General features: G+C 30.5%; 1 protein-coding gene across 1 annotated transcript; it reads right to left on the reverse strand.

The window, feature by feature from the left end:
* Positions 1-1,182: 1,182 nt before the first annotated feature.
* LOC129945241 (protein TsetseEP-like) lies at positions 1,183-2,276 on the reverse strand. Its single transcript, XM_056054902.1, has 3 exons — positions 2,262-2,276; positions 1,368-2,170; positions 1,183-1,300 (listed from the first exon to the last, which is right to left on the reverse strand). Exons 1-3 carry the CDS (start codon positions 2,274-2,276, stop codon positions 1,183-1,185), a joined length of 936 nt encoding a protein of 311 aa, XP_055910877.1.
* Between the last annotated feature and the right edge of the window lie 12,819 nt (positions 2,277-15,095).

Below are 15,095 nucleotides of genomic sequence, written 5' to 3' on the forward strand. Positions count from 1 at the left end.
TTAAAAACCTTCAACTGTTTACTTTTATTTTTCTCCAAACCCGACCTCCTTAAAATGTGTCAGGTTTTTATGCCCAACCCTTTACATGTATGGCAAGTATTGATTTTGTACAAAATATTGAACTCGAGATTTTAATCAAACATGACATTACGATTGTAGAGGAGTAGGAAAATGGGTCCCCCGATTCCGTCCGAAAGTTTGTCTGTCTATCGTTACCCCTACAGACCAAACTATTGAGTCGATAGAGCTCCAACTTGGAAGTTTATGTTATAAGCACATTGTAAAGAGTTTGTTCTAAATTTTATAAATCTAGAAACAGTAGCCTCCACATACAAATATTTTGGTCAAAAATTGAAAATTCGAATTCTCGCAAACAAGAACTGATAGATTTGTATTAAATTTTACACAATTTTGTTTTCCAAAATAGTTTTGTGTTTAGATTTTTTAAATAAATAGTAGTTTTTTCTTTAAAATTCGATGTTTCAAAAACCGGTCCGTATTTTATTTTACAAAAGTCAGATCTAAGATTAAAACTGTGGGTCCCCTCATCCCTGACAACGTTACTTGACTCAACTGAGAACTACGATTTTCAAGTTCAACATCAAAATCGTAGTGAAAACTGGACCTTAGATTGTCTTTAAGAGGTTATTTTCATAATTTATCACTTTGTTTCAATATCATCACAAAATCAATTATTTTGTCTACGACGACGACGCACGTTCATGGTTTCAAAACTCCAAATGACTTACTTACAACAGCATGTAGGAAATATGGTAATTTAGAAAGGAAATGATTTAGCATAAAATAAAATAAGAAAGTAAAAGAATAAATATTTTCGTTTTGACTTTCACCGTATTTTTATTTTCTTTAGTCATATAATCATATTCGTATTCTTAAAAACAGATTCAAGGACTATTCACACATTCTTAAAAGCTACTAAAACTTATATTTCTTTTCTAGAGTGTTTCTCATTAAAGTATAAAATAAACTCAAAAAATAGTCTTAAAGCACAGTACCTACGTATGGTATGTTTTTTGTTTTCAGTTACAGAAAAATATAAAAGTAAAAATATTTTATATTATAATCTTTTGGCACAGTAAGATTTTTGTCTTGTAAACTAAATTGTATTCTTAAATTATATGTTTATCCGTATATGTACTTGTATATGTACAAGTTCACTGGTTAGCCAATATAATGCCTTAGAATAGATGCTCCATCAGCATAGCCTTTAGGTGATACATCATATGAACCTGTTGGAATTGTGTTGTAGTATCGTGCTTGCGCAAATGGTGGATGTGATCTGAAATAAAGGAAGATGAAAATTTAAAATATAAGCTTATATAAAGCAGAGTAAATGTGATTTTTACTTGTATATAGGAACTGGATATGGTTTGGGAACTGGTACAACTACAGGACGATCAACTGCAACAGGGAACGGCCTGGGAACTGGCACTGGAACTCGAACTGGGAATGGTTTTGGTACTGCAACTGGTACGCGTTGCCTAAAGAATACACTCTTGTGAATGTAGGGAGGAAGGTAACCGAAGGATGGCTTCTTTGGTGGCTCTGGTTCGGGCTCTGGCTCAGGTTCTGGTTCAGGCTCTGGTTCTGGCTCTGGTTCGGGTTCTTCTTCCTCCTCCTCTTCTTCTTCTTCTTCCTCTTCTTCTTCTTCCTCTTCTTCCTCCTCCTCAGGTTCATCTTCTGGTTCGGGCTCTGGAGCTGGTGGAGGAGCAGCTGGTGCTGGAGCAGTGTACATTGCCGTCAATTGAATTGGCACAAAAGCTGGAAGTGAGACAGTCAGTGGAACTCCAGGTGGTGGTGTTGCTGGTGGCTCAGGTTCTGGTTCGGGCTCTGGTTCAGGCTCGGGTTCAGGTTCAGGCTCTGGTTCCGGCTCGGGTTCAGGTTCTGGCTCAGGTTCTGGTTCAGGCTCTGGTTCCGGTTCTGGCTCTGGTTCTTCTTCCTCCTTCAGTTGTTCGAGAAGGGCAAGAAGTTCCTTCTTCGATATTGGGCTAACTCCAAGTCCACCATGAAGACCACCAAAACCAAGTCCACCATAACCTCCATAACCGCCATAACCGAGTCCTCCAAGTCCGTATATTCCACGATTTACCCGAATCAATTGCATTCCAAGGGAGTATCCTGCCAGCCCGAGGAACAGTACGACCCAACGCTAAAAAATCGGTGAACAATTCATTAAGATAAGTTTTATCCACCAACGGTTTTCACTCTTTTCAAATCAAAAACCAGTAACAAATACTTACAGTAGATATCAGCATTTTGTACGTAAATCCTTTGAGCACACTGAAATCTCTGTACTTCTTAGCTATCAACCAGATCAAATGGGTTTGATGTCAACTGCTAGCCCTCATCCACTTTTTATACCACTGATTAGAAACTAATCGTGAGCTTTGATTCAAAATTCAACAAGATTATTGCTTTAGTGGGAATCAAGCTAAGCTGAGTTTGGCTTCCTCATCCATCCAAACAGCCCCAAGACCAAGACCAAGAGAAGAGATGGACTTGTGTATAAGGAAACACCAATCGAACGTCAAACCCTGCAAACATCAACTCTATACACCACCATAGCTATCTCTGCTGCTCCAAATCCGAAAATGTTTTCATTTAACTTGGTTGCGTTGTTGGCCTGGCTTGTTGGCTGATGGAGGTGCGTTTGCTTCTGCGGAGTTATGGACACAAAGGCTGTATTGTATGTCGAACGACTGCAAACTAGCTCCATCTGGATTAACGACAACAGTGATCAACTTATTTGGGTTAACTGTTTGAGACGGAAGTACGTCGACCGCTCGACTTATATGGATGCTCTTCATTTCCAGTGTTAACGTGTGCAGCATCAGCATCAGGTATTAAAATGGAAATGGAAATGGGCAGACATTTTTTAAACGATCTGGTTGGTCATATGATGGCTTTTAAACTCTTCGAGTGTGTTATACAAGTTTTGTTTGTTTGTTTTATCTCCGTTAATTGAAACTATCATCAGGAGGTGAACAAGACTTGTTGACATTAATATAATTAAATTATCGATTGTTGTTACAAGATTAGAAGAATCCTGTCAGGAGGTGTAAGTATGTAATATCTAGTTAGTGTGTGAATGAAAATTAGAGTTAAGATCATTATTGCGGTTAATTTTGATTAAAACCATTTGAGTTTACTATGCCATTGTTTTCAAGTTTTTTATCAGTTATTTCAGATAAAATTGTTGTAATTTTTGAAATTGGCAAAAGTTATTGTGTTTATTTAATTAATCTTGATTAATCGAAAAATCGGAAATAGCCGGATGTAAAAGTTAAGTTTTGCCTTAGGGGTGACGTTTTACTTATGTGGCCAAGAGAATGTTTTCTTTTTGAAACTTAATGCAGTAGCTAATTACAACTCAAGTGCTTGTTTCAATGGTACAAAGAAAAGAATATTTAAAGTATTTTTTTTTGATTAGAAAAACTTCAGAGTTTTTGAACAATTGTCTCTGTTATTAACAATAATTAACATTAATAGTTTTATGATAAAATTTATCTTAGATTTAAGTTGGACAACAATGAAATTGTTTATCTTAAAACAAGCCCTTCGTTTATCAAATAAAATGAAATCTGATAATTCTATTACAAAAGTCCAAAACCCTCACTTAATTTTCTTTTGTTGTTGTTGGAAGCAGAAATTGCGTTTTCATAGCATACATCTAAACATTTGATCATATTGCGCTGTATTACGATGCATACACGAAATTAAACAAACTTTGAAGCCAAAACGTTTACTTATTTTAAAGCAATAGCAATTAGGACAAATTTTGGAACGAATATTTTGTAGAAAATTGAATTAGCACTCAATTTCATGAATACACGATTGATGTGAAAATTAAAAACAAAAAATGGAATTCTGCAATGCTTAAAATAAACTTAAGATTCTCGCAGTTTTTTTGATTATTTTCCATGTTGCATTCAGACTTCGAATTCAAAAACTTGTATTATATATGAGACCAATGCTATAAGCCCCTAGAACAAACTTGGATCTACTGGATTTAAGAAAATGGGTCTTTCCATCTGGGTCCATAGTATTTAAAAAATGTTCTTTATTTTTTTCTTCGTCTTAAAATTTTGTTTGTAAAACTTTTATGTTTGCTTCAACAGTTTTGAAGCCAATGGAACGTTTTGAGAAGCACTCATTTTCCGACAATTTGTTCAGTTCAAAGTGCAAAAACTTGGCAAAGGAAAACTTATTTCATTTTTCTAAATATTATAAAACATTTGGCATTCAAAACGTTGGTTCAAATATTTTATTCGTTATTGATAATGAGAGTCGCAAGCTCTATTTATTTTTAAAAATAGTTGTTTTCGTTTACAATCATTTTTCTTCAAAGATTAAAAAGACAATATTTTTTTTTCTTCAAAAAATAAAATAAGAAAACTCTAGCTTCATTTCAGATATATTTTTGAGAAAAATGGTAGGCTTATCTATCTTATCTATTAAAACAAACAAAGTTTGCTTTAAACTTCCATTTTCTTTGGGATTTATAAAAATCTGAGGTAGTGGAAATCGAGCGTCAAAAACGTCAACTTTGATTGATTAAAATCAAAATCACGAATTGAATATAAAAATATAAATCCTCAAGTTAAGTTCAACTTTGACTAAACAAAATCGGCCGTAATTGTTACCAATTTTCTCAAAAATTGAAATATGTCTTTTTTAAATTTAATCAATACAAAAAAGAGCCTGGGATGCTACCAACACTGATAACTCCCCATCCCGTCTGTCGATTTGTTTTGCTTAAAAGTTTGTCTATTTGCATCAATTTTTAATAAATCTGCGTACTAATTTTTGTAGAACTTATTTTATTGAGTTTCGAAAATAATACTTTATGTGAAATAAAATAAGTTTGAAGATAATATTTTTAATTTTTTGAAAACTTTTTTAGTGGAAAATAAAATTATTAGGTTTTTATTTCTTGTAAAAAAACTATCAATTGGATTTTTCTCAAAATTGCATCGAATGTTGAAAACAATATTTCTAATAAGATAAAATTAGTTTTAATCCAATGTCTCAAAGTTTTGAAAAGATATTCAAGTCGAAAACAATTTTTACTAATTTTTAATTCAATTTCGATTTTTCTAAAAATGTGTCCTAAAGTTGAAAACAATATTCCCTATAAGTTAAAATTAGTTGGAAGCGATAATCTCATGTTTTTGAAAAGATATTTGAGTCAAAAATCAATTTTTACCAATTTTTTTTAGTTTGTTTTTTTTTTGTTTGTAAAAATGTAAAAATGAATTCTGAAAACAATATTTTTAAAAGATAAAAGTAGTTTAAAGTCAATGTCTTAAAATTTTGAAAAGATATTTGAGCCGAAAAACAATTTTTACCAGTTTTTATTAATTTTTTTTGTAAAAAAAACTATGAATTCGATTTTTCTCAAAATTTTTCAAAATGTTGAAAACAATATTTCCTAAAAGAGAAAATTAGTTTTGAAGCCATAATTTTAAATTTTTAAAAAGATATTTGAGTCGAAAATCATTTTTTACCAACTTTTGTTAAATTTTCTTTTAAGTTTGTATTTTTTGTGAGAAAACTGTCCATTTGATTTTTCTCAAAATTTTACCGAATGTTGACAACAGTATTTTTAAAAGATAAATAAGTAAAAAGCCAATATCTCAAAGTTTTGAAAAGATATTTGAGTCGAAAATCAACTTTTACCATCTTTTATTACTATTTTTAGGATTTTATTTTTTTGTAAAAAAACTGTCAATTCGATTTTTCTCAAAATGTTGAAAACAATATTTCTTATAAGATTAAATAAGTTTGAAGCCTTAATTTCAAGGTTTTGAAAAGATATTTGAATCGATATTCAATTTTTACCAACTTTGAGTAACGTAAAATCTTATAGGTGTTAAATTTTTTTTTCAGTTTTTTTGATTTTTAAAAATAACCGTCAATCGTTTTTTTTTTTCAAAAAATATATTTTTGTTTGGTATCACGTTACAATATACTGTGTACAATTTCGCAGGTCACAGTTTTTTCGACTTCTCTACCACAGTAATATCATTTTTGATTGAAATCTCCATTTCTAAATTTCTTACGAATTCAAAACTTGCCATGCTAGCCACATTAACCCTGCAGTCGTCACGCACCAAAATGTTACACCAGTCGTCGCGTGGATTACATATGTAATCCGTTTTAAAATTAGAATAAAACCAAAATGCTTTAATTTTTTCAAATTTATTTTGGCTTTAAAATGTAATTACATGTTATATTAAGTAAAGTTAACTAACTGTTCTAACTATTTAACTGTAAGCACTAAAAGAGACGAAAAATTCCCACCACTAGTTTCTTAGGATTACTCCATTTTGTATGAGTGGATTACAATAGTAATCCGCGCGACGACTGCAGGGTTAATGACGCCTCGTTTGTGCCTTTAAAAATTTGCAAATTACATATTTGATATTGATAGTTTCTATACAAAAAATTAAAAACCTAAAAGAAAAAAATTACAATAGTTTTTTTTGACATCTTTTAAAAATTTCAGATTATGACTTCTAAATAATTTTAACTTGTAAGAAATACTGTTCGTAACATTCGCTAAAATTTTGAGAAAAATTGAATTGACAGTTTTTTACAAAAATAAAAACCTTAACAAAAACAAAATCAATACTTAAACTTGGTTCAAATTTACTTTGGACTTAAATAGCTCTTGAAAAATTAAAAATATTGTCTTCAAACTTTTTATTTCACAGAAAATATTGTTTTTCATATTCAGTAGTTTTTTTCATAAAAATCTAATAGGCCGACTTTTCATAAAATCTACAAAAATAGTACGGTCAAAATTGATGTTCAGTTCTTGATGTCTCTCAAATTAATTTCATTCATCCAATTTGTATTTGTTTATATAGGATTGTTTTCGACTAAAAATCTATTTATCAAAACCAGATTTTCAAACTAAACTATTTCCTTATATGACAAATAATGTTGGTAATTTTGAAATTTTTAAGAATACTTCAACTGACAACTTTTATAACCCAACATTAAAACTTACAAAGTCTTAAGCAAGACAAATCGACAGACGGTATGGGAAGTTATCAGTGTGGTTTGCATCCAAACCTCTTTTTTTGTTTATACTCAAACAGACTTTCGAGAGGCAATTGGTTTGAGATAGATGGTAATATAATTAAATTCTCTTTTTGTTGCATCTGATCATAAGAGATTGCTTTGACTATTACCAAGTTCCAATTTAAGTAGATAATTCTAAATAAAATTTATATCCTTTGAAGTCCCACAAAACCAATTTGGTTAAATCACTATTGGATTTAATTTATTTATAGATCGATGATAAGAAAATAAGTACTTTTCCTAATCCTTCCATTAAGCTTGCTCATGTATTTGTTTTTTTTTTTTACAAAAACCACAATTTAGAATATTTTTAATAATGATGATTTTGTAAAGCCTTTACCTTAAGTTTCAAATAATTTTCTTCTTAGATTCTGTATAATTTGAATTTCTATTTAAAAACCAAATAAACTTAAATTGAAAGACATTTAAACCGAATTTAGATGTCAATCGAATAGAAATAATGATGATGACTGTATTTCTAAGTTTATAATCTAATCCCTTCGATTATTGTTGAAAATAAACATAATAGTGGACTTAAAAAAGGTTCCCAAAACTATTCAACTGTGAGAAGCAATTTCAAGAAATGATTCGACTTGAACTGCTTGATACGAAAGGAATGTAGAGAAAAAGAAAAGGGCGTAGGAGTGCTTTAGGTCAGAGAAAATAGTATTCGAAGAAAATATAATTAGAATTCCAATACACCTACCTACACAATGTCCTACCATCTCCAAGGAGAGCTTCACTCGGTTCATCTTTTACAAACGTAAGAGACTTATTCAACTTATCACCAAATCCGTCAGTCAATCAAATATTCGCTTTCTTAGCCAGAAGATAATTACCAGCATTATAGTCCGTCACAGATTTTAAATATATTTCAAAAATATTTATATTGCTTTGAATGAACAGCGACCTTATTAAACGTCTGGCTGAACTTGAATGCTTCATATTTACATTAAGTTTGATTGACTATAAAATATTTCAGTCTTACCAAAACCCTTAGCATTTAATTGGGTCGGCTTGCCAAAAACCTTAAATTTTGACTAATATGTTTTTCAATGTCTTCAGGGACTCTATTATATGTATATAAATGTGCTTTAGCAAACGATTTAACCAAACTTTAAATGCGGCAGACAACTTCTTCCTCCTCAAAAATAAAAAAATAGAAAAATAACTTCCTTTTCCAATCTTAGCAGCGTCTTTTTGCACATTTTTTTCTAGTTAATTCTCAAGAATGTAGGCATGTAAATGGAAATTTTATGTCCCGGAAAATTGAGCCTTTTGGTTATGATATCGAAGAAAAAAAAGAACATGTCTACACGCACATAAATAACCCACTTAAGGTTGTTATTGGCGTTGGAAGGAATTTGTTACATTCATGTTAACAACTCGAAAAGTTTGAATTGAAAGGGTGATGGGAGGTTTTCTCGAACTTGCATTTTTTATACATATGCCATGCTGTGAAAGTGTTATGGAAAGTTGGATGTATGTCCTTGAAAAAAGGTACCCACTATAAGATACTTAAAGGTCTCCTAAATCCTGAATTTATTAAATTTATTGGTTTTAATGTGAATTTTAAAGGCTTTAAACGTTAATTTATAAAGGTTTTATAGTTCTTAAGTTGATGATGTATCGATGAGTTGATTTAATAGCAGGTATTTCATAAAGAATTATGGGGTGATTTGCTTAAAACGCTCTAGCTTAGATTTATTTTACATAGAAGAGTATTGGAGGTGGCTTTTTAAATTTTAACACATAAGCCTTACAATTTTAATGTTTTCATACTTTGAAATTTGAAAACCATGTTAGATGTAGCGACCATTCAACACGTTCAACAAATCTGTCCGCGAACCCTTCAATATATAGGCATTTCCACAGAATCTTTCATTTTCAACAATTGAAATTTTTTTATTTTTATTTTGAGGCACATATATAAACAAAGATTTTCTTGACTGTTTTTCATCTAAATAATAAGAAAATACTTGCGTGATTCATTTTGAAACATCGTTAAAAAATATCCTCCGTTCTGTGCAGTGCAGTGGAGATGTGTGCATTGAATAAAAAACCCTAGTTTCATACAAAAATTTGATTTTGTACTGTCGTACAAACTTTGAAATTTAAAAATTTCGATCAACGGCTTTTTTTTACCATTGATTATTCGTAAAATTATCATTCACAATCATTTATTTTTCTGTAAGATCTTATCGATATGTGTGCCGCTAAAAAAATCGCATATTCTATACCAATCACGTTTTCAATTTTAAACTTTAAAATGCCATTATTTATTTTTAAATAGAGGCACACGATCCAATTAATTTTTAATTGATTTATTGATTGATAGAGAATAATTTAAGCTTATATAATACTTCCAGAATCGATCGTTGAGAAAGTTATGTAGAGAAAAAGGTCAGGTTTTAATATTTGTAAAAACGGAGGTACTCTAGTTTAATTGCTTTGTACTATTTTTTAAATGGTAGCACACCTTTCTTTCGAAGTTTTTCTAACAGTGTATATTATAAATAATTATAAATCAATGATGTTAAGTTGTTTCAAAGGTCGTTGAAATGTTTTTTGTTTATAAAACTTAATAAATTTGCATCTGGTACGCTTGAAATTTGCAATATTTAAGCCTATTTTTTATTAATTTTAATTAAAAATTTTAATCCAATCAAGTTAAAAGTAGCTTATATAATTGAAATAAGTCATGATACGAAAATCTATCCACTTAAAAAGTGCCAATTTCATTTCTAAGGCTTAATATACTGTGGTAACATAAAAGTTAAAAATACTGTGGAAATGCCCATATATTTAGATACAGGGTTTTTCTTTAAAAAGATTTAATTACATCATAAAAAAAAATATATATTTTTTAAGACAAATTAATGGTATAAAACTAACATTAAAAAGCAATGCTAGCAAAATATCCACAACTTCTATTTAACAGCTGTGTGCCTTCGACAACAAATTCCATCTTTAAAAATTTGAATAGATTGTGGATAGGCCTTATATATCATGTGGTCAGTAGGTGAAAAATCAAAAGTTATCGGTGGACAATTGTGATCACCTCTTCGAATAATAATACAGTCTTGAAGCTTTTCTTACAAAATTGCGAATTGTTGATGAAATATGTTCACGATTTTTGTAGTAAATTATAACAATTGCAAAGCGTTGCAAAGCTTATTACATATCAAAAAAAAAAGAGGCTAGGATGCGACCTACACTGATAAATTTCTGTAGATTTGTTTTGCTTAAAAGTTTGTAGGTTTTCTTATTTTATTAAAAAAATTGTCAATTGAATTTTTATAAAAAAATAACTGAAAATTACCAAAATCGTGTTGCATGAGTTCCTGGGACTTGTCATAAATTATTTTTGTAACAAGGATTCATTTTACAAAAATTAATTTGTCCCCAAGTTTTTTTCCGCAACCGCTTTTAAATCATTTTAAGATTTATTCACTTTTCCAACAATTCAGCAGTTGGAAACAATCGTCTGGGTTAAGTCAGCGGCCTCCTGAATATATTGGAAACAATTTTTCTACATTCTCGAACACCTCATGAAGTACTAGCCGTGAATGAATCGATGATACCCTGATGCGGGAGGCTTCAGTTCCACCAATATAATTCTGGTAAGTCTCACAAATACGGGGTCAAAATCTATAAATTATATGAACTCACTGGTTACAGTTTTATAAGTTCCGTATATGCTGGAAAAATAACAGTTTCAATCCAATAGGTGTAGCATCGGAATCAACATCGCGTAGTACCCTAGTAGTTGTAGATTTAGCGGAGTGCTATCTGGACAAGGGCAGAACTATAGTGACTGACAATTTATATACTTCTGTCGCCTTATCAAGAATTCCCCTTGCCCGTAAGACGCATTTGATTGGAACCCTGCGTAAATATCGAAAATTGAATCTAATGGACGTAACAATGGCGAAGCTGAAGAAATGAGATATTAGTGGACTAGGAAATACATCTGTAGTAGTAGCTAAATGGAGAGATATGTTAGAAGTTCTGAAGGCAAGCACAAAGCATGATCTTGAGGTGATAGCTACCGCAAAAGGGAACCGAAATAATGAAGCCATAAAAAAACTAAAAGTATTAGTTGAATATAACCACTCCAAACAAGGAAGAGACATATCTGACCTAATAGCATGCTATTTCTCTCCGCTGAGAAAAACAATAAGATGGTACCACAAAATTGTGTTTGAATATTTGTTGTCAACATCTGCAGTCAATGCCTTGGTAACTTACAAGGAAAAAACGAAAAATAACATACAAATCATCGAATTTCGGAAATCAATTTGTGAAGCATTGTGTGACCGAAGATGCACCAACGTACGCGTGGAACAACAACGTTCTTCTTCTCATGCTCTCGAAGAATTCAAAATAAGAGATCTAAGCAACCGCAAACTCAAAAAACGTTGTTGCAACGAAGAATAATGTTTTTTACATCTGATAAAATTTTGAGAAAAATCGAATTGACAGTTTTTCTTTTATAAAAATTAAAAATCTAAAAAAAACATTACTCAAAGTTGGTAAACATTGAATATCGATTCAAATATCCTTTCAAAAACTTGAAATTTAGTCTTCAAACTTATTTTATCTTATAAGAAATATTGTTTTCAACATTCTGAAAAATGTTGGGAATCATCGAATCGACAGTTTTTTTACAAAAAATAAAAACCTAAAAAAAAATAACAAAACTTGGTAAAAATTTACATTCGGACTCAAATAGCTTTTCAAAAATTAAAAATATTGGCTTCAAACTTATTTTATTTCACATAAAATATTGTTTTTGATATTCAGTAATTTTTATATAAAAATCCAACAGTCCATTTTTTCATAAAAAATAAAATCTAGACAAACTTTTAAACAAGACAAATGGACAGACGTGGTGGGAAGTTATCAGTGTGTGTCGCATCCCAGCCTCTTTTTTTCTTATTGTAAAGTAACTGACTTTTAACTAGGGGCCTAGAAAGAAAAAATAATGTTTTACTTTTGCCCCGCTGAAATAATGGTGGAACAAAAACATATAGAACATGACCCACCGGTGGTACATGTAGCCTCATGGGAATAATTGTCATGACCCACCGGTGGGTAATGTGGCATTCAACGTGTATTTTTATATTTTGTAAAAAACACTGTCAATTTGATCTTCATCCAAATTTTACTGAATATTAGAAACTGTATTTTTTTATAAAATGAAATAAGTTTGAAGCCAATATACTTAATTTTTGAAAAGATATTTACATAAGTCGAAAATCAATTTTTGTATTATGTTTTCTTAGGATTTTGTTTTTTGTGCAAAAACTGTCAATTCGATTTTTCTCAAAATTTTACAAGATGTCGAAAACGCGATTATATTGATTTAAAAAAGAAACCGTTAGTTTATTTTTTTTTTCAAAAATATATAAGGTTGGTATCACGTCACAATATATAATATTAAATTTTATTCAAGTCCCTCCCGTTATTGGTTCGTGAGATATTTTATGGGTTTAATAAAATGTTCAAAAAAACATCCTGTCAATTTTGTTTTGCATAACAAAATTTATTTGAAATAACTCCACTGATTCTTGAGATATGTAGGAAGCTTTAAAAACGAACGGCGAGATACCCACGGACATGCATCTCTCTAAAAATCTTTTATTTAGACTCTAAAGACATTCAAACGTCGAGAAATGTCAAAATGTTCAATTAAAAAAATCGGACCGATTATACAATAAAAAAGAGGCTGGGATGCGACCCACACTGATATCTTCCCATCCCGTCTGTCGGTTTGTCTTGCTTAAAAGTTTGTCTATATGTACTCGTATCAATTTTTACCAAATTTGCGTACTATTTTTTGTAGATTTTATTTTTATGAAAAAACGGACTGTTGGACTTTTAAATAAAAATTACTGCATATCGAAATCAATGTTTTCTGTGGAATAAAATAAGTTTGAAGCCAATGTCTCTAATTTTTGAAAAAATATTTGAGTCGAAAATCATTTTTTAACAACTTTTGTTAATTTTTTTTCGGTTTTTAATTTTTTGTAAAAAAAACTGTCGATTCGATTTTTTTCAAAATTTTACTGAATGTTGACAACAATATTTTTTGAAAGATTAAAGTAAATTAAAGTCAATATATAAGTTTCGAAAATATATTTCAGTCGAAAATCAATTTTTACCAACTTTGAGTAATGTTTTTTTTAGATTTTTATTTTTTATAAAAAAAACTGTCAATTCGATTTTTCTCAAAATTTTATCAGATGTCAAAAACATTATTCTCAGTTGCACAAAATGGTTTTAAAGATGAAATCATATTTTAGTCGTAAAATTTTGGAGGTTACAAATTTTTTTTTCAGTTTTTTTATTTATAAAAAAATACCGTTAGATGGATTTTTTTTCAAAAAATACACTTCTTTAATATCACGTTACAATGTATTGCACAAAATTGCACGTTTTTGGTTCGTAAGATATTTAGGGTTAGCAAAAATTTTCACCTTTTTTTCAAACTGCTATGGTAAAAAACCAAAAACCCAATTTTCTTGAAAGCACTTTCTGCATCTTTCTGACTTATTATCTGTAAAATAAAATTTATTTGAAATCGATATCTCTTCTGGTTCTTGAGCTATGGATGACGAAAAAAACGTTGCGAACGTACGGACGTATGGAAAAAAATCTTTTATTTCGACTCTAGGGACTTTGAAACGTCGAGAAATGTCAAAATTTTCAATTTGACAAATCGGACCCATTACAAATAACTTCCTATGGGACGTTAAAAATTGACAACTTCATTAACATCATGCTATTGAAAATAAAATCTCCTGTTGGAAAACTCGTAACTTATTATTTTTTCATTATCGAAATTATAATGCATACAACCTTAATTTGCAAAACTGCGGTATTTAAGCATCTTGGCTATGAACTACGAACTGTGGATGTTCGCATATTTTGACTTTTCTTTGATATGAGTTTTATTTCTATTCGCAGACAGCGACGAATTGAATCACCCTTTTTATTTTCCTCAGCCATGATCTTTCACGTAAAAACAAAACAAGAGTGGTATAACTTTGAGGTTAAGTTGCGCGCGAACAATTTATTGGTTGCAGTGTGGATGGTATGTTTAACGCGAATAGAGTTTGACAGTGACTAGCAACCACACTGCAATTCGTTGCTACCAAATTGTTTTTATAACTTTTGTTTTGTTTTATAGAACAAAATGCAAATTTAATTATCCTAACATTAGTATCAATCGGTTTCTTATAATTTAAATGTGTTTTTGTTTGAAATTGACTTTTTGAAATGTGTAAAATTACGTTTGTTCGTCCATTCGTTCATTCTTTGTTTGCTTAATGTGCAAGGCCCTTTAGAGTGATGATATTTTTTAAGTGGATGTTGAGAGACTGTTACATCCACTAAAACTGACTGTTTGGTGTGCTCTATGGGTTAGTCGTTAGTGGAATAATTCGTCCATACAAAACTATGCTGGCCAGATCGTTACAGTCAAGTGTTACTGCTGATGAGCCAAAAGTTTCAAAAAGATGGCGTAACTATATGTCACACAGCTCGTGTCAAAATCCAAGATCATGCAATTTAACACCACTTAACTGTGGGAATATAAAAAATTGCTACTCTACGCCGATAAGCCTGAAACGATTGACTAAATCTAAATGGAGGACAACATTCACCTCCATAATGCTGATATGCAGCATTAAATGTTGGAAAAAGTCCTCGAAAATTTAACCTTCAAATTAAACTACGTCAAAGTAACCCGTGGCGGTCATACTTCAAAATTCCAATTATATACAATTATAAAGTCAGAAAATTATCTTTGGAATAAAGTTAATCTTACGTCAAGTAAAAAGAAAACGTCTTTGTTATATTTCAAACTTATACATATATGTACGTACCTCTAAAAAATTAAACCTTTATAAAAAAAAAACAATTTTGAATTAATTTGTTATTATTAAAAAACCTTATGTAACTTTTGCTCTCTCTAAGAA

Source organism: Eupeodes corollae, chromosome 2 (assembly GCF_945859685.1).
Source record: "Eupeodes corollae chromosome 2, idEupCoro1.1, whole genome shotgun sequence".
In the NCBI taxonomy this organism is placed as follows: domain Eukaryota; kingdom Metazoa; phylum Arthropoda; class Insecta; order Diptera; family Syrphidae; genus Eupeodes; species Eupeodes corollae.

Excerpts from the sequence above, each read along its gene's own strand:
- LOC129945241 (XM_056054902.1), bottom strand. Across the intron at positions 1,301-1,367 it reads TATCCAGTTCCTATATACAA|ATCACATCCACCATTTGCGC; the intron begins GTAAAAATCACA and ends CCTTTATTTCAG.